Raw genomic sequence first — 25,384 nt, 5'->3', positions numbered from 1 at the left:
TGGGAAAAACCAACTGAGCCACCAGAAATTCATACAAACGGTTTTGTCAGTGAAAAAAGGAACACCATTGTTGATACTCCATGAGTAAATATAATCAAGACATCGCTGAAGACATCGCTCAATGTAACAGGGTCCATGGAGAACTGCAACAGATGGCAAAATCGACAACAAAAAGGGAGCCAAAGAAGCCCGGCAGGAGACAGGCCATTATAGAGTTAACGACAATAGCAAAACGGACAACGCTCAGGATGGCACCCTTAGGCACACCGTTTTCCTGGATAAAGGTGTCCGACAAAGTAGAACGCACATGCACCTTGAAAACTCAGTCTTATTAAAAGTCTTCAAAGCAACAGGGCAGGCAGCCATGGGAGCCCCACATGGAGGCTATCAGTTATCCAGCAGGAGTTGTAGGTCTTCTCCAAATAAAAAAATGTGGCCACAGTCTGGGATTTCCACAGAAAATAATTCGTGATATGGGTGGACAAAGTGACTAGATGGTCAACTGCAGAACGGCATGCCAGTGTCTGGGTAACGTGCCCTCTGTCCAAATGTGGTTGTACACATTAACATCTACATCTACATGATTACTCTGCTATTCACAATGAAGAGCCTGGCAGAGGTTTCAATGAACCACCTTCAAGCTGTCTCTCTACCATTCCACTCGCAAATGGCACACGGTAAAAATGAGCACTTAGATTTTTTTCTGTGCTAGCCTTGATTTACTTGATTGTGATGATCATTTCTTCATATGTAGGTGGGTGCCAACAGAATGTTTTCGCAATCGTAGGAGAAAACTGGTGACTGGAATTTCATGAGAAGATCCCGTGTTTTAATGATCAGGACCCCAATTCATATATAATATCTTTGGCACTATCTCCCTTATCTCGCAATAATACAAAAAGAGCTGCCCTACTTTAAACTTTTTTGGTGTCGTCTGTCAATCCCACCTGATGCAGATCCCACAACGCACAGCAATACTCCAGAATAAGGTGGACAAACGAGGTGTAAGCAGTCTCTTTAGTTCACCTGTTGCACCTTCTAATGTTCTGCCAATGGACATTCTTTGGTTTGCTCTCCCCACACCATTATCTATATTATCATTCCAATTCAGGTTATTTGTACGACTTACCGCGTAGTCAAAATTTAGCAGATTTCTTTTAATACTCATGTGAATAACTTCACACTTTTCTTTATTCAGGATCAATTGCCACTTTACACAACATACAGATATCTTATCTAAATCATTTTGCAATTTGTTTTGGTCATCTGATGACTACACAAGATGATAAATGACAGCACCATCTACAAACAATATAAGAGTGATACTCAGCTTGTCTTCTATGTTGCAAACATACACATATCAAAAAAGTTTTGCATCATCCCGACTCCCAGAACTCCTGAAGATAAACACTGACTGTGGATATTGTATCACAGACACAGTCCCTTTGACTGTTCAGACACGTCACTAAACTCGCCCAAAGATGTAAACAACCATGCACGAGCAGCACCTCTATTAGACGGAGGGGGTCCAACAGTCGATCAGTTCCAGCTATTCCACCAAGGAGGAGGTACACGGCTCGTGTCGTCTGTAGTTCAACCGTGCCTAGATGGCCAATACCACAGTTTGAGCGCATCTGCATTGTTACTTTGTGCCAGGAAGGGCTCTCAACAAGGGAAGTGTTCAGGTGTCTCTGAGTCAACCAAAGCGATGTTGTTTGGACATGGAGGAGATACAGAGAGACAGGCCTCGCTCAGGCCGCCCAAAGGCTACTACTGCAGTGGATGACTGCTACCTATGGATTATGGCTCGGAGGAACCCTGACAGCAATGCCACCATGTTGAATAATGTTTTTCATGCAGCCACAGGATGTCATATTACGACTCAAATTGTGCGCAATCAACTGCATGACGTGCAACTTCACTCCAGACATCCATGGCGAGGTCCATCTTTGCAACCGCAACACCATGCAGCGCAGTACATATGGGCCCAACAACATGCCAAATGGACTGCTCAGGATCGGCATCATGTTCTCTTTACTGATGAGTGTTGGATATGCCTTCAACCAGACAATCGTCGGAGACGTGTTTGGAGGCAACCCAGTCAGGCTGAATGCCTTAGACACACTGTCCAGCGAGTGCAGCACGGTGGAGGTTCCCTACTGTTTTGGGGTGGCATTATGTGGGGCCGACATACGCCGCTGGTGGTCACGGAAAGCGCCATAAGGGCTGTACGATATGTGAATGCCATCCTCCAACCGTTAGTGCAACCATATCGGTAGCATATTGGTGAGGAAATTAGTCTTCAGGGAAGACAAGTCGCATCCCCATCATGCACATCTTGTGAATGACTTTCTTCAGGATAACGACATCACTCAACTAGTGCGGTCAGCATGTTCTCCAGACACGAACCCTATCAAACATGCCTGTGATAGATTGAAAAGGGCTGTTTATGGATGACGTGACCCACCAACCACTCTGAGGGATCTACGCCGAAACGCTGTTGAGGAGTGGGACAATCTGGGCCAACAATGACTTGATGAACTTGTGGATAGTATGTCCTGACGAATACAGGCATGCATCAATGCAAGAGGATGTGCTGCTGGACATTAGAGATACCGATGTGTACAGGAATCTGGAGTAGTAGTAGTAGAGGGGTTTTGTGGGCGCACGACAGCAAGGTCTTCAGCGCCCGTGCAGTATCATAGTGAGGCGGGTGTCAAGAAAAAAAAAAAAAAAAAAAACCCAGAACATTGACATAAAACAGAACATAAAACACGGGGAACAATCATTGAAAAAATGTGCTCACCCACACTGAAGCGTGGGATGAAGCAGGGCGTCAGCAGTAAAACATGGACAACACAGGAATCTGGACCATCACCTAAAGAAGGTCTCACTGTATGGTGGTACAACATGCAATGTGTAGTTTTCATGAGCAATAAAAAGGGCAGAAATGATGTTTACGTTGATCTCTATTCCAATTTCTGTACGTTCCGGAATTCTCTGAACCGAGGTGATGCTTAACTTTTTTTTTAAAGTGCGTAGATCACAAACAATAGAGGGCCTTATGCAGAAAGTGCTTGCCTGCAAAAGAAAAGTGTTACAACATCTGAATGTGAACAGCGTCTGATCCTGTGGCAGAGGAATGGGATGAACTGAGAGCATGATCTAGCTCCTCATAGTAAAGGTGGCACTGTAGCACTCACGAGGCGGCGGACAATCGCACTCATGCGCATCCCTACCACATGTTACACATTTGGCTGGGTGTTGACAAGACATTCGAGTGTGGCTGAAACAATGACACTGGGCCCATCAGGGTCGGAATGTACAATCAGACTGTGGTAATTTCATAGCCTGCTTTGAACTCTGATGGAAGCACCACTATCAGAAGTGAGAAAAAGAGTACGTGGGGGCTCTAGGGATGAATCTACTTTTTTCATCAGCCAATGGACTGCAATGACGCCCTGATCAGAGAGGTATGTTTGAATTTCTGCCTCAGTCAGACCATCAAGCAGTCTAGTGTAAATAACACCACGTGAAGAATTCAGAGTTCTATGGGCCTCGACACGAATGGGACAGCCATAGAGAAGTGAAGCAGCAAGCAGTTTTTGTGCTTGAGAATTAGAATTGGTCTCCAAAAGCAAAGTGCCTTACCGCAAACGAGAGCAGGATTTCACAGGGCTGGCAATTGCACCAACACCTTTCTGAATAATAAATGGATTTGCCGTTGCAAAGGACTGACCATCTTCAGTATGTGAAACCATGAGGAACCATGGTGCAGCTGGAAGGGTTTTTTGAATCGCTAGCCTAATTGCATTTACATTTTGTAAACGTTGATTGTGAAGATGATTGGCTCATTACGAGAAAATCCTCCAAGATTGCCAGTGTCTCAGATGGCACACTCCTTCCAACATGGGGATCCCTTTCACAAGGGAGTGCACTCGTCTTAGGTAACTGTTCACACCTCACTTCACACCTCCAGGACACCTGACAGTTGGACCAATCAGCAATTTGGGAAGCTAGCAGCTCAAGCAATCACCCCTCCCTGGGCAAACCCAACCTGTCAACCCAGGGCTAGGAATTATGCGTTACCCTGTCACCTGTTATGCATCAGATGCATGGGTCGGCCTTCAGGAGCACACAGGGAGGATGAAGACAGAGGAACCTCAAACTCTGAAGCTGAGGATGGATAGGAGAAGGTAAACAAAGAAAGGAAAAGGAAACAGAAAACAATGGGGAGACTATTCTTAGGTCAGCGACAGACAATGCGGAACATTCTCAATAGCACCCCAATTCTGTTCCCCAAGGGAGGGGAAAAATAACAGCAAGAGGAAACACACAAAGCACAGAAGGGAAAAGATGCTGCAAAGGCTGGGGGCCTGTGGTAGCCAAGCACCTAAGAGTGGTGAGCCCCTGGGGGAAGAGGACAGGTTGCAGGATGTAGCAGCCACTCCCAGCGTCGATCAGTGGAGTGCCACTGGTGGAGGTGTGGTGGCGGCAAGACCAAGGCTGTGGCTGCCAGTGTCTGTGAAAGAGTGGCGGCATGGTACACAATGGCCTCCGAGTGTCACATCACAAGCTCAGCTCTGAGATAACACCACGCCATACTGGCAGTCGGGGTGGGCGGTGGCAACACAGTGCGGTTGGGGCAGGCTTAGTTGGGTGTGCTGGGGTACAGATAGTTGCGGGGGGGGGGGGGGGGGGGGGGGGGGGATGCAGCCTGATGGAGCCACAGTAGTGTGCTGGTGCTCAGGTAGATCACGCACAGCGAGCACCACATAGCGCACCCTGCATGTGTGGCTGAACACATGATGTCCTGTGCCACAGCTCGCCAGCTGGGAGCTGTAGGCACCTCTGCTGCTGCCTCTCGGTGGACTGGGTCACGCATTGTGGAAGAACCATGTGCTGATATCGTGGGGGTGGTGGCAGGTACCTCGCTGCCTGAAGACATGGTTTTGTCACCTCACACCAGAGGATGGGTCCGGTGGTGGGAGTGAGGTGGCAGGTGTCTTAGGCAGCTCTGCTGGGGCAGATGGTGGTGTCAACAGCAGGGCGGCCTCCACTCTTGGGTCCCAAGTGCTGCACATCAGGTTGGCGCCATCAATCAGGTACTTCACCACCTCTGGTAACGTGAGGAGCTTGCAGTCGTACATGGCCCAACTCCTCTGACGAACAGAGCGCTCCATAAAAAAGAATGACTGGGGCTGCCAGGGACCTCCAATGTTCACTGCATTTCTAACAGGGGCAGTTTTTCAACACACAAAACCTGCCAGACTGTGGTACGCCTGCGATGATGTCACACACCTCTGTAGGGCTCGAGCTGCGCAACTTTTAGGGTGAAGTGCATGGAGTCACTGGTAGTTGAGGAGCCTGCAAATTTTGTCTCTCTGGAAGCAAACAACAGTCGGGATTGCAGGAACTGAAATGCAGCAGGTGGATGGCGGTGGGGTTCAGCCGGGTGATGTGACAGGAGCGTGCACTGGACTGTGATGATCCGCGTGAGCTGATGCAGTGGCTGAGAAAAGCATGAAACCAAGTTTTATGCACTTGTAGATTGGTAGGGTGGGGGTGTAAGGGAGGAGTGGTTGATTACTGGTCGAGGGCAAACTCTAAGGTAGCAGTAAGATCAGACTCACCCTGCAACGTAATGCTTCACGCCCTGTGTCAGTGCTGGAATGGTGGAGTAGTGTGCTGTACAACAAATGTGTGCTGGTGTGGGAAGCACTAGATAGATGGTGGGGAGATATGACGTCAGCAGCCATTAGATGCAACTGGCTGCAGTGTGGAGCTTGGCCTGTGGGAGGGGGAGGGACTGGGGATGCGTGGGGAATCAGTTTACACAGTTTAAAAAAAACACTGTTAATGTTCTTCAAGTACGCTCAATGAAGCTAAGCTAACATTGCGATCAAGGGAATATGCAAATAGTAAAATGATCTTCTCCGACAGAGATCAACTTCGCCCATGGTACCTCAAGTTCTTTTATTTGTACTTTGCTGTGATCAAACTCAGAGACTAAAGCAAATACAAGATACAAATAAATGGATTTGAGATACTGTAGGTAAAGCTAATCTACCACAGTCTTCTAACGACTGTGTGCGTGGTGCTGCAGTGGTTTGCATACAGTTCAGAACAAGAGGTCTTATCTTACCACACTCGTTATAATTTAATGGGCCACCTGAAGCAGATACTCCACACTTATGACATGAGAAAAAATGATCACAATGTTGTCTTTTGCTGGGTCATGCAAAATCTGTTACAGCGCAGTAGGAGTGCATCGCTACACACTCTCTCATTGAAGTATCAGTCATTTAGTTGATAACCACGGGTTAACATCCAAATGATTGATTGCAGTGCTCACAAAAGAGAGAATGTCTCTGGATACTTTAAAGAGATTTTCCAGCACTAATGTGAAGTAATTTATGGAAATTACATATGTTTATAATGTATTTAAATCTTGGGTTTATACACATCACTACACTTGATGATTAAAAAGAAGTACATGTCTAAGCCTGGTTTGAACACCAAAGTGCTTTAGGAGCATGATACTACTGAAGGTACACCTGCACATTTTTGCAATTTGGAAACTCATTACATGGACAATTATTCATGCCAGGAAAAAGGCACCAACGGATCACGGATCATCCCTCAAATTTTTGGACTGGAAATCAAACACAACATATTCATTATCTAATAAAAATGTATTAAAACCCAATTTTCCTTCACGACATGTCAAGTAATTTAATCTAAAAAGTGATCAGTTTAATAAAAACATAAGACTAATAACTTTTAATAAGAATTTTGTAATCATTTCACTACTGAGGTGAAATTTTTAGTAACATCTGCAATACATTTATTACTTTTCTTATATTTGCTTCCACCTCAAAGAAATGCTCTTATATATTATATGCCTACAAGCAGCTACAAGAACAGCTAGCAATCAAAGGGGATAATAAACAAACTGGATGCTTTTTACTATGTAAGCTGTTTATTTCACTTACAAATCCATGCAAGATGCTGTGAGATGATAGTTCGAAGCAACTCTGTGGCTGATACAGAATATTTGAGATAAATGATCATTCTTTGATTAACGACAAATCACAATTATGTTGAATAAAATTAGAAATAGAAAGCACAAAATTCCTTCACATTTTATCAGTTAAGTAAGAGAGCAAACAAAGAGTACATTCTAATTGAATTCAAGTACTGTTAGATTTGTAACACTGTAAATAATAAATAAAAAATAGACAAACATTTATCAGAATGGTCAAAATTTAAAGTACTGAGTTGTTATAATTAAAGTGCAGCTGCCCACTGAGGTCCAGTGGGAACTGTAATTATCATATGGTAGCAAAATTTGGTAGATACGCTAATGTGTTAAAGTGGAACCAATTTACACTAGAGGGGGGAGGTGCGTAGTTTCAATTTTGGTGACCAGATGCAAATAAAGCACTGTACACTGTTTGTATGATATACACAGTCATGTGACTAGCCATTATGTGAATAAATGGTGAGACTATTGAGAAGAGAGACCGTGCACTATTAGTGAAACACTTTTATGTGAATTGCAGTGGTTACAGTGCTGCATCGAGCGAGTATCTCTGACAAAGATTTGATGAGAGGCCCAATGTCATTAAATAATTTAAAGATTATGATAATGAAATTCACAAAAATGGGTTAGTTTAGTGTGGCACTTGGAAGAGGATAGCATCCTACCCTGGTGGAAGTCTCAACAAAGCTGTCTTTACTCTAGCTGACCATGCAGCCCCAGGTAGTGCAAGCGCTCGTGCAGTACCATGAGAACTGTCCATCCCATGGTCAACCATATGGAAAGTTATGCAGTTTATTTTACACTGGCATCTGTACAAGATCCAGAAGGTGCAGCAACTGAAACCTCAAGATCTGCAGAAAAATTCTGAATTTCTCACCATATGTGACTTTGTGGTGTGTATTCACAACTACCTTTCTTCTTGGTACATTCCTCTTTTCAGAGACTATACCCAGAGGGTCTGTCATTTGTACTGTAATGTCTGTACATTATTCAGACCTCCTTGTACAGCATGTGATTCCTCTTCTGGAACAGTGCAATGGTGTGTAAACCACTGTTTTCATGAAAGATGGGGCAACACCACCTGCCGCTCACCCAGTGAAAGATCTGCTTAATGCAACCTTCCACCGATATGTTATCTCTCAAAGTTTCCCAGATGCATGGCCTGCAAGATCACCTGATCTGAATCCTTGAGGCTTTTGGCTCTAGGTATATCTAAAAGAATGTGTTCATCTGGGTATGTTCAGTCTCTACTTGCTCTGAAGGTCAGTATACAGGAAATAATCATTCAGATTCCGCCACAACTACTGCGAGCAATTGCTGATCACACGGTCTTAAAGATGCATCATCTTGTTGACATCTCTGTAGCTCATACTGAGCAAACTGTGCAAGCAAACGTTAATAATTAAATCTACATTGTGCCTTTCTCATTTGTTTGTCATTTTCTGCCTATGTCCCATCTGTAATATATTTCAAATAAAAATAATTCTGTCAGTTTTTCTTGCATTCACAACTCCAGATTTGCCCCTTTGTGGCCAAAACTATTTTTTTCCGTTCTAAATCAGCTCCACATTAATGCACTGGAATATCTATCAAGTTTCACAGCCACAACATTATTAAAAGGAAAGCTGCCACTCACCATATAGCAGAGATGCTGAGTCGCAGATAAACGCAGAAAGCTCAAATTGTGAGTGTCTTTTTGTTGTGCCTATGTGCGAATCAGTATATCTGCTATATGGTGAGTGACACTTTCCTTTTCATAAAACGTTACATTATATTTACATTCTATCCTGGATTTTTCCATTGTATCAAGTTTCACTGCCATTAGGATAATTACAGCCCACACTGGATCTCAGTTAGTAGCTGCACTTTAATTAAAACCCTCCCATATATAGTGAATTATAGTCTTTGGAACACAAAATTTACACACCTATTTTCTTATAGTGACTGCAGTATTTCTGAAAAGTGACTTTTACAACTATAGTGTAATCAAGAAAAAACTGCTGGGACCATGGCTCCTCAATAAACCTCTTCTGCTCAATTCCATTCTGTGTATCAATCATCTATTTATGACTTTCATTAAACATTATCACATTTTCCATCATTTTATCCTTCAGTCTTGTTTTGGTCCTCCTCCTCCTCCCCTCCTTCAGAAAAATATGCAAGGTAGGCTATTCTAGATACATGCCCTGCCCAGTGTAGCCTAATTATAAATATTAAAATGTTTATACAGTGCACCTAAGCTTTTCTCCCTTCATTTTTCAGTTCTTGGGAGTAGTTATCCATGCTATGTGGAAAAAAAATCTTTGAATTCTTCTTTCAAATATAACAGTCCTTCCTCAACTTAGAATCTTAAAAAAATACTGCAACATTCAAGGAAGTTGCAAGCTTTCCTGTTAGCAGCAGTTATGCATCAATTTCTGTAACATTTCAGTTATTTTGGCTATAAAGGATTCCTACTTCCAGCCCCTTGTGACATAATGGCTATTTTGCAATTTGTGTACATTATGTTTGAGAGATTATCTTCTGGGCTAAAGTACAACATCTGAATATCACGTGAAATGGGTGCTACTATGTGGTGCAGGAATTCATTTGAAATGTGTTTTCATGACCTCTCTCAGTTTTTCCTAGGATGTGGTTAAATAAAACAGGTGAGATGTAATCATCTGCATGCTATCCAAAGTTCATTCTAAATTTTTCAATCTTCCCAAACAAGTTTTAATGTCGCAGAAGTTTTCTTTTCTAAATATCAGTAATAATTTAGTTAGTTTTGAGAATATTTCAAATTGCATGATAGTATTCATTAGTGTTCAGCAATGTATGTTGTCTTATTCCTTTTTGAAACAGGTAAGAGTTGTGTTACTGGCCTGAAACACTCACTCGGGTAGTTGCTGTCTATGGCCTAAATGTGTACACATCTGTTTCTCAACAAGTGCCACTGCTCTTCACTATAGAAAACTATCTGGTCCCCTTTCTTTAAAAAGATGGGAAAAAACAAGAAATGGAATAAAAACAAATGTCAAGGAGCCCTCAAGAGACTTCATGTCACCCAAAAAGGCACAGATTTTACACCTAAGAATATGAAAACAAAAACATGCACCAACAAAACATTTCTAAAAAAGCCTTGCTTCTGTATTTATCACTTTTGCGTGTTGTTACTTTATTAAGAAGTAGGCAAATAGCAGTTATTTGGTGGAGTAGAGGGAGGAACAATTCTTTACATATAATTATTTTATTTTGCTCCCACATCATCTTAAAATCTCAAAACAGTTTATTTTTGTAAAGCAATCTATGTTATACATAGTAGTTCCACAGTTAAAATATGATTTTTTCCTTTACATTTCCTCCCCTCAACTAATATTGCAAATCTATGTAAACATAATTCAGAATTGAAATAACTAAAGTTTTAGATTTCCAATTCCTTTTTCTCCTGGAGGGAAAAAAAAAAAAAAAATCCTGATTTTCCTACAACTTTGTTGTTTCATGATTAACATCTGAACTCTTCATTTCCAAAAATAGCAATTGGATAATTAAGTAAGTGCATGATTCAACCTCTTATTCTTTATTGTTGGAACTACAATATCTGCTGATAATTATGGACATCTATATTCATTTGGATAATATATGCTGATTACCGACTTCTTCTTGCCAAATAAAATAGTAGGTATATAGTTGCTGACAAATCCAGTACACAAGAGAAGATGGAGGATAATGACCGTATCATTATTCTCATGCTAAGGAAGACTAGATCATCTTTGTCCTCCTGTTTCCAAACGTCAGTGTTTATTAATATCTTTGCACGTGTTTTGAAATAAGCAAACAAATTATACATTAAATTTTTATTAAAATCTGTTTCATAATTCATTACCTGGTGTACACGTAACTGCTGATAAAGCTGGATTGTCAACTTCATGAATTGCTCTCTGCACTATGGTTTCAGCCTGCACCACACAGGATACTAGAAAAAAATGGAAGTAATTTCAGAATCTCAGTACAAATTTTACAAATTTCTTTATCACTCCCTAATTAGCAAAAAATAGCCTATACTCAATGATATGATATAATAATAATAATAATAACATAAACAATCATCATAAAGGAATTCAAGTTCAAACGCTCTCTTAAATGGGAATAATCGAAAATAATAATAATAATAATCTACTTGACTGAAAGTTAAATTAGAATATTAAGTTTAAATATCAGTTAAATTTACAAATCATACAACAATAAACATAATGCAGAAGACTTCAGTTACTGTTCAGGAGAATCCCGTTCTCAAGGCTGTTTTTAGATGGTCAAGTCCCAATAAACAATGTAACCTACATTCTATTTGTAAGTTTTGAAACTGAGTATTTGAAAGCAAAAAATGTGCAGCCAAACAGAACCTTCCAAAAGTTCAAGCAGTATACCTTATGAACAGGGGCATTTAGGATGACTTACAAGGAAAATCAGTTCCTGGTCTCCAGTTGACTATTGTGGGACGATGGTAGTTCTCTTATATTTTAATTGGCAGTGTGACTCAATTGATTAAATGAGTGAAAAGAGCTTCATCAGACATTTTATTTGAGATACTAAGATGCCAATTCTTATCATTTCAGATGACAGTAAATGACTTTCATTTCAAAAGTACAAGCTAAATTATAGTAAAGAGCTAATGGAAGCTAGCCTGTTGAGCATGTGAAACCCAAGTAATCACCAGTCCACTGTTATTTGCATTTGTCAGATAGTGACAGGGTCCAAATAAACAATCAAGGCAGATGTGTAGTCCAGTTAGTCATTTCTCAACAGAAGGGAGACAGTCAGTTATTCACATCAGCCAGAGCACATGGAACGAGGAAAGAAGCCAGACATCAGTACCTCTATTTTAACAATTGAGCAGCATGTATTTAAAAATGGTGACTAGAAACGCTGAACGTAAGATATCTTCCCTTCATCCCAATTATATTGAACCGCACAAACTGAGATCTTCATAAATCAGGCAACTTTACTGGCAAACTGTTGCTCATACACTTCACAGTCCTGAAATCATAATCAATGGCTACCATCACTTACAATTCACCAGAAGGTGCATGATCTCAATTTAAGAAAACTAAAGCCTAAAATTTTGGTTGCAATCTTTCCAATTCTAAATCTGCAGAATTTTAGTTAATTGAGTGAAAGTGGTCATATGTCTGATGAAGTGTCAGTAGCTCAAAAAAATTATTTAAGAATCCACCTTTTTGAAACCACTAATACATTCAAATTGTTTTCTTTTCATTTACTTCGAGATCCCTTGTCTGAAAATGACTGAACTGCATAGCAGAGACTACTTCCTACAGTACCAATTACTAGGGCATCTTCTCATTCCTTTCACGCATGGAGTGTAGCAAGAATGATTGTTTAAGTGCCTCTACACACACTATGATTAGTACAAACCACAATCTTGTCCTCGTGAACCCTACGAGAGCAATACTTATGGTTTATGTGATATTGTACTTCATATCCTGGAGCTAACCAATATTGACAAATGTAAATGGACTCCACATAAATTATATTTAAAGTCTCATCTTCGCAGAGACATATGAAGGAACTGTACTTTCTGAAGAAATGTACCTCCTCCCTTTCCTGTTCCACTGACAAATAATGAATACATAGGAACAACAACTACTTTTTGGAAGCCTCCATATGGAATTTTACAAATCAAAGAAAGCATTTTCTTCCACTTTTTAGTACAGTTACCCGCTATAATTAAATATTTTTTCTATGTTAGGAGATTTTCCATCCATTCCTTGAACACAAGTTTCTGCCATAGCATCACTTTGAAAGAAAAAAAAAAAACGGGACGGGAACTTCATTCCATTTTGACAATTTATGTTCTTACACCAACGTGTTTGTCATGAGCAATACTTACCAAGTATGCTTTTCATTCTATCCTCTGCCTCTTTCTTTAACTGATCCTGCAATTTTTTATGCTTAGCTTCTGCTTCCTGTAACTGTTGATCTAACTCTTCCTTCTGTGATAGCAAATCATGGAGTTCACTTTCAAGATTACTTTTCTCTTTTAACACCCAGTCCACTCGCGCTGCAAGTGTCTGTAAGCAAACGTATCCATCTTCCTTCAAGCAATAGTATTACACAAAAGAGAAATACTTCAGATGAAACATGCGTAAGTTAAAACATTTTCATTTTAAATTTTATTTTGATTGTTTTAAACATTCTTATATGATTCCATATTTCATTTCAAACTGTAGTAATGTTTCCCAACTTTTAAGCATGTAATAAAACTACACATCATACATGTAAAATTACTGGATCATGCTAAAGAAAGGCAAAGGGAAGGCTGTGGGGCAGCCTCATATTATATATTTTACTAACCTCATTCTCCAATTTTGCATTTTCTTGTGCAGCCTTCAGTGCAGCTACCTGCTCGCTAGCCTCATTTGCTGACTGTACAAGGTTCTGCTCCATTTTTGATCTCTCAAACTGCATTTCCTGCAATTTTGCTTCTGCTTCTGCTTGCAGTCTCTGAGTTTGATCACTTACAGTTCTTGCATGAAGTAACTGTTTATCTACATCTGCTTTCTAAAAAATGCAGAAAATGGCGTAGGTAATTTTACTTTTGATTACATTACATTTCATTGGTTATGAACTGCAGATTGAAACTGAAGAAACTGCAAAAAGGCGGGAATTTAAGGAGATGGGACCTGGATAAACAGAAAGAACCAGAGATTGTACAGAGTTTCAGGGAGAGCATAAGGGAACAATTGATAGGAATGGGGGAAAGAAATACAGTAGAAGAAGAATGGGTAGCTCTGAGGGATGAAACAGTGAAGGCAGCAGAGGATCAAATAGGTAAAAAGACGGGGGCTAGTAGAAATCCTTGGGTAACAGAAGAAATATTGAATTTACTTGATGAAAGGAGAAAATATAAAAATGCAGTAAATGAAGCAGGCAAAAAGGAATACAAACGTCTCAAAAATGAGATCGACAGGAAGTGCAAAATGGCTAAGCAGGGATGGCTAGAGGACAAATGTAAGGATGTAGAGGCTTGTCTCACTAGGGGTAAGATAGATACTGCCTACAGGAAAATTAAAGAGACCCTTGGAGAGAGGAGAACCACTTGTATGAATATCAAGAGCTCAGATGGCAACCCAGTTCTAAGCAAAGAAGGGAAGGCAGAAAGGTGGAAGGAGTATATAGAGGGTTTATACAACGGCGATGTACTTGAGGACAATATTATGGAAATGGAAGAGGATGTAGATGAAGATGAAATGTGAGATAAGTTACTGCGTGAAGAGTTTGACAGAGCACTGAAAGACCTGAGTCGAAACAAGGCCCCGGGAGTAGACAACATTCCATTAGAACTACTGATGGCCTTGGGAGAGCCAGTCATGACAAAACTCTACCATCTGGTGAGCAAGATGTATGAGACAGGCGAAATACCCACAGACTTCAAGAAGAATATAATAATTCCAATCCCAAAGAAAGCAGGCGTTGACAGATGTGAAAATTACTGAACTATCAGTTTAATAAGTCACAGCTGCAAAATACTAACGCGAATTCTTTACAGACGAATGGAAAAACTGGTAGAAGCGGACCTCGGGGAAGATCAGTTTGGATTCCGTAGAAATGTTGGAACACGTGAGGCAATACTAACCTTACGACTTATCTTGGAAGAAAGATTAAGGAAAGGCAAACCTACGTTTCTAGCATTTGTAGACTTAGAGAAAGCTTTTGACAACATTAACTGGAATACTCTCTTTCAAATTCTGAAGGTGGCAGGGGTAAAATACAGGGAGCGAAAGGCTATTTACAATTTGCACAGAAACCAGATGGCAGTTATAAGAATCGAGAGGCATGAAAGGGAAGCAGTGGTTGGGAAGGAAGTGAGACAGGGCTGTAGCCTATCCCCGATGTTATTCAATCTGTATATTGAGCAAGCAGTGAAGGAAACAAAAGAAAAATTCATAGTAGGTATTAAAATCCATGGAGAAGAAATAAAAACATTCAGGTTCGCCGATAACATTCTAATTCTGTCAGATACGGCAAAGGACTTGGAAGAGCAGTTGAACAGAATGGATAGTGTCTTGAAAGGAAGATATAAGATGAACATCGACAAAAGCAAAACGAGGATAATGGAATGTAGTCAAATTAAATCGGGTGATGCTGAGGGGATTAGATTAGGAAATGAGACACTTAAAGTAGTAAAGGAGTTTTGCTATTTAGTGAGTAAAATAACTGATGATGGTCGAAGTAGAGAGGATATAAAATGTAGACTGGCAATGGCAAGGAAATCGTTTCTGAAGAAGAGAAATTTGTTAACATCGAGTATAGATTTAAGTGTCAGGAAGTCGTTTCTGAAAGTATTTGTATGGAGTGTAGCCATGTATGGAAGTGAAACATGGATAATAACCAGTTTGGACAAGAAGAGAATAGAAGCTTTCGAAATGTGGTGCTACAGAAGAATGCTGAAGATAAGGTGGGTAGATCACGTAACTAATGAGGAAGTATTGAATAGGATTGGGGAGAAGAGAAGTTTGTGGCCAAGTTGACTAGAAGAAGGGATCGGTTGGTAGGACATGTTTTGAGGCATCAAGGGATCACAAATTTAGCATTGGAGGGCAGCGTGGAGGGTAAAAATCGTAGAGGGAGACCAGGAGATGAATACACTAAGCAGATTCAGAAGGATGTAGGTTGCAGTAGGTACTGGGAGATGAAAAAGCTTGCACAGGATAGAGTAGCATGGAGAGCTGCGTCAAACCAGTCTCAGGACTGAAGACCACAACAACAACATTTCATTAATACTTGTTCCATAGATCATGAATACAACACTTCATAATGATGTGAAACTTGTCAGTTTAACATAAGTTTTCCTTACAGAATATAATTTTTTTTTTTCTCTCTCTTTTTTTTTTTTGCCACTTACTACTTAATATCTAAAAATTCACCGACTGAGGAGAAAGAGTTGTCAATCAGAAATTCTTTGAATTTGTTTTTAAATATTTGTTGGTTATCTGTCAGAATTTTAATGCAATTTGATAAATGACCAAAGACTTTTGTGGTGGCATAATTCACCCCTTTCTGTACCAAAGTCAGATTTAACCCAGAATAGTGAATATGATTCTTTCTTGTAGTGTTGTAGCTGCTGGCTTGGAATGAATGACTGCATACTAAATATCAACAGTATGTGTCTCATTCAAGGCAGGGCAGAGATGGGCTCATTTATGATGGATACAGGTACTTCAAGACTGGATAATCAATTAGTCCAAACTCAGACTAGAATAATGAGGTTCTGGTATGTGAAGACATCACAATGGAAGGTTACACAGAGACGTATATCTCAGCTTGTACTTCAAAGAAAACTTAGTAGCCAGAAGTAGAGAGAGACTGCACCCAGCTCCATGGGCAACTCTGCAGAGGTGCAACTGCTGCAAATGTACTCTTATGTACAATTCCCATTCATGTTGAACTCAAGACAGTGAATTTCTTCTGAGTGAAAATTTTACCCTCTTGACTGGCTGGCAAGACAGCCAGTTAATAATAATATAAAATAAGTTTGGTATGCATTGCACAGAAATTGCAGCCTTTCAGGTGTTACAAGGCGTTTTTCCAAACTGTTACACAGCTCATTCATAGGAATGGCATCAATTAGCAACAGAGTCCTTGGAACACCAAACAGAGAATACACCATGTCATAGCCAAGCATTCATGGAAGCTACCGTACTGCCAATTAAGTGATTGAGCTTATCTATCATGGATACTGTAAAAAACGTGACTGTGTAGTAACTGAATTTAATATGGTCCTTAATAGGGTGTAAGATCACCACAGATAGCAAAACATAATTTGCAATGTGATCCTATGCTGGCCACATGTTGGGTAAGGATGTGGTCATCCTACAATACATCAACCAAATACATCTTGTATGTGCTCCATGGGATTTAAGTCAGTGGAACAAGCAGACCAGGCCATTCGCCATATATCCTCGTTTCAAGAACGTCCCCCATATGTAACGTTCAGGATACCATCATAAATTGTGATGACTTCAATGTAATAATTGCCTCTGAATATTTCATTTCTGTTGATCTTACTGTGTATTTATTTCAGTTACCTTCTATACTATACTGTAGCTTGTCTTTCAATGGACCAGTATGGTCCAAATTTCACCACACTGACATCATGCAAAAGTTACTTTTCTCCTGAAGTTTAGCGCACCACTGTAGTTTTTGAGTCTTTTCAAGCTCATCCTCACTGTTGTTGTATAGCACATGCTGGATACTCCCAGAGTTATTTATGGTGATACTAAGTGCTCATAGTGAATAGTGATTAATCCGCTGGCCAAAAGGCAATAAAAATAGGAGTTGCCACTGGATATTAACAATACTACAAGGAAGAAAAAATTTATTTTTGTTGTTGAGAAATATAAGCAGGAGATCCAAGACAGAAAATAAAATCTTTTAATAGTGAAGTGGAACAAGATGAATGTAGGCTGGAACCAATGCGAGGAAACTGAGTTAGCAATAATGTAAAATTTATTATAGTTTAGTAAAGAAAGGTGGGGAAGAAATGAAAAGGAAAAAATCTTTGAAACCTGTCACATGGAAAGTAATATATTTCTGAATCAAGTTGACTGATAATGTCGTAACTTATGAAAGTATGTTACCTGTTAACAAATTACATCTTATCATCATGCAATGGAAAAGATATGTTTTCCTACCTCAAATCAGTTGCAGATATGTTAATGAAGCCAACACCAGGATATATACACACAGAGATAAGGAATTAGTGAATCACTGGCACTGAAAATGCATCATTAATTTGAGGGTAGATTACATGCTTGCTGTATACTGCCTTTATCCCATACCCAGCACTAGCAGACTTGGTCCTATCTCAGATGCTTATCAGTCCTTTCTTAACTTAAACCTTACTAGTTTCCTCATTTACTCAGGCCAATTTTTGATTTTAATTGCCTCCAGGTATCTCCAATTTTCCAAATGACCCCGTCATATATTTTGAAAATAACCCAAGTTTGGCAATCATACGTACTCACTCACATGATAACAAAAATTCTGATAGCAAATTTACCACATGGTACCAGTTTAATTCTAAACTATGCTTACTGCCATCTCGATACTAACTACTTCAATGAAATCCAATACTGAATAATGAAAACGGAATGGAGATTATCAGTTAAGTGAATAACAGTATGGGGCACAGGAAAGGAGAATATATGCAAGAATGATGTACACACCGACAAAGAGAGCTGAGGTTGTTGTTCAGTGAAAGATTACTGCAGTTCTTCAGGAAAGGATCTATTGATTTAAAAATACAGTACCCCTAGAGACATGACGTACTGAGTGGAATGGTTAAGCCCAAGCACTCTTGCCAGGGAAAATTCACAAGGAAAGCAGCTTTATAGAAACTGAAGTGCAGCAAGGCAATAGTGAGACTGTTATGAGTGTCTGCTAAAACTTCTATACCCAGGGAGCCACAGATAGTGTAGATCCTGAGTGTCAAGTTCTGAAGAGATGACAACTGGTTAAAAGTAACATTCTGTAATGTCTCAGTCATTAAGAGCCAGCACTGATGACATCTAATACCACAGCAGTGCACATTATCCCATACTGAACTGTTCCTTAATAATACCCTGTTTATGAAACTCAATTTCTTTACAGAGATGAATGTGTGATGGCTAAGATTTAGATTACTGTATTCCATCACTTGGCCTGGTACTGAAAGTAAAATTTCTTCCCTCGCCACCTAACCAAATATTTTGATTCATTCTATGTTAAATATGTATCTTAAATAAATATAAACCAAATTAACACACAGTCCTTGAATGTTCCACACTTGGTACATACACTCCTGGAAATTGAAAAAAGAACACCGTAAATTCATTGTCCCAGGAAGGGGAAACTTTATTGACACATTCCTGGGGTCAGATACATCACATGATCACACTGACAGAACCACAGGCACATAGACACAGGCAATAGAGCATGCACAATGTCGGCACTAGTACAGTCTATATCCACCTTTCGCAGCAATGCAGGCTGCTATTCTCCCATGGAGACGATCGTAGAGATGCTGGATGTAGTCCTGTGGAACGGCTTGCCATGCCATTTCCACCTGGCGCCTCAGTTGGACCAGCGTTCGTGCTGGACGTGCAGACCGCGTGAGACGACGCTTCATCCAGTCCCAAACATGCTCAATGGGGGACAGATCCGGAGATCTTGCTGGCCAGGGTAGTTGACTTACACCTTCTAGAGCATGTTGGGTGGCACGGGATACATGCGGACGTGCATTGTCCTGTTGGAACAGCAAGTTCCCTTGCCGGTCTAGGAATGGTAGAACAATGGGTTCGATGACGGTTTGGATGTACCGTGCACTATTCAGTGTCCCCTCGACGATCACCAGTGGTGTACGGCCAGTGTAGGAGATCGCTCCCCACACCATGATGCCGGGTGTTGGCCCTGTGTGCCTCGGTCGTATGCAGTCCTGATTGTGGCGCTCACCTGCACGGCGCCAAACACGCATACGACCATCATTGGCACCAAGGCAGAAGCGACTCTCATCGCTGAAGACGACACGTCTCCATTCGTCCCTCCATTCACGCCTGTCGCGACACCACTGGAGGCGGGCTGCACGATGTTGGGGCGTGAGCGGAAGACGGCCTAACGGTGTGCGGGACCGTAGCCCAGCTTCATGGAGACAGTTGCAAATGGTCCTCGCCGATACCCCAGGAGCAACAGTGTCCCTAATTTGCTGGGAAGTGGCGGTGCGGTCCCCTACGGCACTGCGTAAGATCCTACGGTCTTGGCGTGCATCCGTGCGTCCCTGCGGTCCGGTCCCAGGTCGACGGGCACGTGCACCTTCCGCCGACCACTGGCGACAACATCGATGTACTGTGGAGACCTCACGCCCCACGTGTTGAGCAATTCGGCGGTACGTCCACCCGGCCTCCCGCATGCCCACTATACGGCCTCGCTCAAAGTCCGTCAACTGCACATACGATTCACGTCCACGCTGTCGCGGCATGCTACCAGTGTTAAAGACTGCGATGGAGCTCCGTATGCCACGGCAAACTGGCTGACACTGACGGCGGCGGTGCACAAATGCTGCGCAGCTAGCGCCATTCGACGGCCAACACCGCGGTTCCTGGTGTGTCCGCTGTGCCGTGCGTGTGATCATTGCTTGTACAGCCCTCTCGCAGTGTCCGGAGCAAGTATGGTGGGTCTGACACACCGGTGTCAATGTGTTCTTTTTTCCATTTCCAGGAGTGTAGATCTCCCTCAACTAATCACATCACTATAGTTTCTTTTTATTTAAACTGAAATTATATGAGAGTAAAAGACTAGAAGTAATAATACATTATTACAGTAGGCAAGATATTTACAGAAGTTGATATGATCACATTTGGATAATGTTCCTTACATGTTCCAGTAGCTATTTAAATTTTACAGGTAAGCCACAATACTTTTTTGTGTCTGTTCATTCACATTTAAAGAGGACAAATATTAAATAAACTGAAAAATTCTTAATCTTGGTCACATTTTGACTTATTTAAACATTTACCAGTTTCAACTTTACAAGCATCATTTTACATGTTAAAAAGAGCAGTGACATGCAAGAAACATGTCAATTTACAACTACATTTCCTTTTCTCTGCTCTTTTTAAAACCTGAAGGTCATAGATCTGATGCCAAAAAATGTTTAAATAAATCAAAATGTACCAAGACTATGAATCCTTCCAGTTATTTATCCATCAACACCATTAATTTCCTCCATAGGACCATGCGATCTCTTTTCACAACCAATATTTTCTGAAAGCATTTCACTTTAATTATACAGATAATGACATCCACATGGTCAATATTTCTGTTGTGAACAGGAAATCCTCCCTTTACAAAGAATTTTATAGTAAGGTTGAAAGCAACTGTTTGAACAAGAAATTATTACCTGTCGTATTAGCTGAATATGTTCCTCTCTCAGTTTTGTGTACACCTCCTTTAATTTCTGAAACTTTTCCTCTATTGTTTTGGCCTTCTCTGTAATACAAGTAATACAATAAACAAATGAAAATGTAATTTAATCTCAACAGAGAAAATAATAAACTGATTTTGAGACAGTAAATTGTTTTACTTTCTGTTTCCTGGTATCTTGAAAAATCCTCTGTCTGCTGAAGTAGGTCATCCTTCAGCTGTTTTTCCTGAAGAAGTTCACTGTCCTGAAAAAAAAATAGTGAATCCCTTTACATCAATAAACAATACACTAGTTACAAAGATCATGTGAAATTTTTATCAAGCAGTACACTGCTATTGTGACTCAAGTTGTAATATATTTTTATAATTATAATAACTGTCCTGTGCTGGCCAACTATACTGTCTTGTCCCGGCCGACCACACTGCCCTTGAATGGGGTGATAGGTTGAGTTGGGTAGATGGGCGAGTGGAGAAACAAGGTGAGAAATTGGAGAAAGCATTGGAGTATGTTGGCTGACTGCTTGGAGAAGATGTAGCAAGTGTACTGGACAGGAATATGGCACCAGTGAACTGCATGGAGAGTTGTGGGTAGTGCATAATGAGGTGGAAGGGGAGGCAGGACTGAGAAACAGGGCTGCAGAGAGGAGTGTGAATGTAGACCGAGTAATGTGGAGGTCGTGGGGAAGGGGTGGAGGTCCATGTGGGACAGAGGCTAGCAGAGATCGAGCCCAAGAGGATAACAAGATTACTGTCTTGCAAGGACAATTCTCATATACATATTTTAGAGAAACAAGGGGAAATGATCCTCATAGCTTGGGTTGTGAAGTGGACACTGACATCTAGCATGTTGTGTTCACCAGCATGCACCGCAATTGGCCACAGTTTGTCAGTGACCGTTCATTTCTGCACACAGCTGATTGGTGGTCATGCTCACTTAAAGTTCCTCTAATACGGTAGGTGATGATGCCTGTGACAGGACTGGACTGGATGTTCTGGGTGGGTGCATAAAACAGGTCTTGCCCCTGGGTCTTCCACTGGGGTACAACCCATGTGGCAAGGGGTTGTTACTAGGTAAGGATGTACTAGCATATTTTGCAAGTGGGTGGGTGGCAGAATACCACTTTGGGACAGATGAGAGGATTATAGATAAGATTTTTCCCATTTCTAGGCATGCAGATACTGTTGACTGTTAGGGCCTTTTTATGGAGCCATCAAAGAGGTAGAGTTCAACAACCACAAAGAAAGCATACTGGGGTGAGGAGAAGTGCAACAATCATCGATATTAAAATAAACGTCTCTTAACTGTGGAACCATTCTACAACTCACAGTGTAAATTCTTTTTATGTTTTCAATTCTCAAACTGTGAAGCAATTTTTGACAGATCCTTCAGCCACCTTGTGTGTGTATTATTTTCACTTTTCCTACATCTGCTTCAGATGTTTGCTTCGTGCTTTTTCCTCTAACTTACACTGATGTGACAAAAGTCATGGGACACCTCCAAATATTGTGTCCTATTGCCCAGCACAGTGCAGCAACTCAATGTGGCACGGACTCAACACATCCCTGAAAGTGCCCTGCAGAAATATAGAGCTGCGCTGCTTCTACAGGCATCCATAATTGTGAATATGTTGCATATGCAGGATTTTGTGCATGAACTGACCTCTCAATTAAGTGCCATAAATGTTTGATACGATTCATGTCAGTCAATCTGGGCTGTCAAATGATTTGAGTGTCCAGAATGTTCTTCAAACCAGGCATGAATGGATGTGAATGGTCAAAGTAGTTGAACAGAACCATTTTCTATCAATGATCAGTTCAGTTGGACCACAGGACCCAGTCAATTCCATGTAAACACAGCTCACACCATTATGGAGCCAGCATAAACTTGCACAGTGCCTTGTTGCCAACTTGGGTCCTTGCCTCTGCAGGGACTGCCCCAGACATTAACCCTGCAATCAACTCTTACTAACTGAAATCGAGACCCGTCGGTCCAGATCACAGTTTTTCAGTCATTTAGACTCCAACCATTGTCATCACAAGCCCCGGACAGGTGCTGAAGGCAATTTCACGCTGTTATCAAAGGCACTCGTATAGGTTGTGTGCGGCCATAGCCCATTAACGCCAAATTTTGCTACACTGTCCTAATGGATACATTCCTTGTACATCCTACGTTGACTTCTGTGGTTATTGTCTGTTAACAATGATAAATCTACACAAACGCCACTGTTCTCTGTCGTTAAATGAAGGTTGTCAGCCACTGCGTTGTCCGTGGTGAGATGAACTTTGGTATTCTTAGCACATTCTTGACACTGTTGATCTTGAAATACTGAATTCCTTAATAAATTCCAAAATGGTATGTCCCATGCAACCACCTCCAACTACTATTCCACTACAAAGTCTTAACTCCCATCATGTGGTCATAATCACATGGGAAACCATTTCACATGAATCATCCGAGAACAAATGACACCTCCACCAATTCATATCTTATGTACATGAAACTACCAACATTTGTGTATGTGCATGTCACCTCAGTGTACACCAGGCAATTTTACTTCCAGTATTTCCAAAATTGTTTACCCATGTTTTTCACTCATTTACAACCCTTTTCCCCCCTTACAGCAACATTTCATTCTCAGGCGGTGCCTGTTCTATCGATCTATGTTGGTCCAGAAAAGTATTCCTACCTGTAGTCCCACATCCTGTTGTATAAATGCCACCTGACCCATACAATCTCCTCCTCCTCCCCTCCATGCTTTCAAACATGCCAGCCATAAAAATTACTTTTTCTGAATACCACCACTCCTTTCACGACAACCTTCAAATCTTCAAAGTCTGCCTGTCCCTATCCATCACTAATCTAACACTGGACAAACAAATCATGAAACAAGCTCCACATCACCTCTGCTCCCTTCAGAAAATCCTTTTACCAAGCAACCTTAACTACCTGCACCCCATCTACCAAACTGAAATCACTGCCATAAAAATTTTGAGCAGCAGTCTTTGCACCACCCCTAAACATTTCCAATTTACTGACATCCAACATCCATTTTGGAATATCAGTTGCAAACAATACCTATCGTGCCTCAAGTGAACTGCCTCATCAAACCCAAGTAGGACTTGGACCCTGCCTTGCTGACTTCCTGCATATCCACATAGCCCAAACTCCTTCCCAACATCCCTCAAAACATACGACACAAACCCAAAACACTGTTGGCAACCTATCTAACAGCATTATCAATCCTACATAAATTTCAGTCCTATCCAAAGATTTATTTTCAATGTCACACTTGTATTCAAGCACCTCTCAATGTGGTATTCCATTCTTATGCAATATACATACTTCCGAACCTTACCACACGAATCATACCCCTGCAGTAGATCCATATGCAAGACTTATCCAATGCAAGCATCGAGCACACCCTACTCCAATCCCTTTACAATTACAGTCTATCCAGGGGCAGGGTCACCTGTGAAAGGAGCTGTATCATAGACAAGTTCTGTTGTAACTGATGTTGTCATGGGCTGGGTTAACTGTCCAGTGGCGGAACATTCTGCTGAGCACAACACACTCAGTTCCAATGGGTGTTTCACAGTCCAAGCCATCTGGATCCTTTCCCAACAACAACAGATTCTCAGAAATACATAGATAGAAATTATCCTTCAAGACATTCTTTATTCCTATAATCTCCCTGGCCTAAATCACCACCCTCTGTCCCAAACCAACTTCCACCCCTGCACTCACACCCAACTACCTCTCACAGTTTACCTTCTTCCTTTGTTCTACTCCTGTTAAGTCACAGTGTCCCATACACAACTCTCCCTACCTGTGCCAGAGCAAGCTCACTGGTGCCACATTCCCATTTCACATACTTGCTGCCCCCCCCTCGACCCTGCCTCCTTTCTGCCCTTGCTTACTCCACTTAACACAGTTCCTCACACCAGTTGGTCTGTATTTCTGGCACAATGTAATCAGCCAGTACAGCATGTGCATTTCTATTACCTGTGAATACTGGTTTATCAATAAAGCTCAGCAGTTTTGTTTATGTGCCAAGCAATGCCTCAACCATACGACACACTTTTAATGCTTCCAATTTGTATATTTTTATAATCTTATAACATATCAAAACTAATGCAGGTCACTGTTTATCAAGGAAACAGCATATCACCCAATGAAAGACGGTTACTCGGCTGAAAAGTCAAAATGAATTAACAAGAGCCTGAAGATCGGCTTGGAATGGCGGAACCACGATTTTCCACCACAAATAAAACAAACTGGAACCATCTTGTCATATATGAGAGCTTTGTCACTTAGCCACCACTACACAAAAATTTATTCCAAATGAACTACATATATTATGTTTGACTGAAGAAATGTATGGT

General features: G+C 41.1%; 1 protein-coding gene across 3 annotated transcripts in view; it reads right to left on the bottom strand.

Annotated features, from left to right (window-relative positions):
* Positions 1 to 25,384, bottom strand: part of LOC126461861 (huntingtin-interacting protein 1) — a 538,678-nt gene that overhangs the window by 40,702 nt on the left and 472,592 nt on the right. For all 3 annotated transcript variants that reach the window (XR_007585951.1, XR_007585952.1, XM_050096029.1), the window contains exons 10-14: positions 21,162 to 21,246; positions 20,979 to 21,067; positions 13,397 to 13,603; positions 12,933 to 13,113; positions 10,911 to 11,000 (exon numbers count right to left, since the gene is read on the bottom strand). Coding sequence is in view for 1 of the 3 variants with exons in the window: in XM_050096029.1 (XP_049951986.1) it covers positions 10,911 to 11,000; positions 12,933 to 13,113; positions 13,397 to 13,603; positions 20,979 to 21,067; positions 21,162 to 21,246 (652 nt within the window). In the remaining 2 variants the exon portion in view is untranslated. The remainder of the gene's footprint in view (positions 1 to 10,910; positions 11,001 to 12,932; positions 13,114 to 13,396; positions 13,604 to 20,978; positions 21,068 to 21,161; positions 21,247 to 25,384) is intronic.

The sequence above is a fragment of the Schistocerca serialis genome, chromosome 1 (assembly GCF_023864345.2).
Source record: "Schistocerca serialis cubense isolate TAMUIC-IGC-003099 chromosome 1, iqSchSeri2.2, whole genome shotgun sequence".
NCBI classification, from domain to species: domain Eukaryota; kingdom Metazoa; phylum Arthropoda; class Insecta; order Orthoptera; family Acrididae; genus Schistocerca; species Schistocerca serialis.
This window is presented reverse-complemented; position numbering and strand designations above follow the sequence as displayed.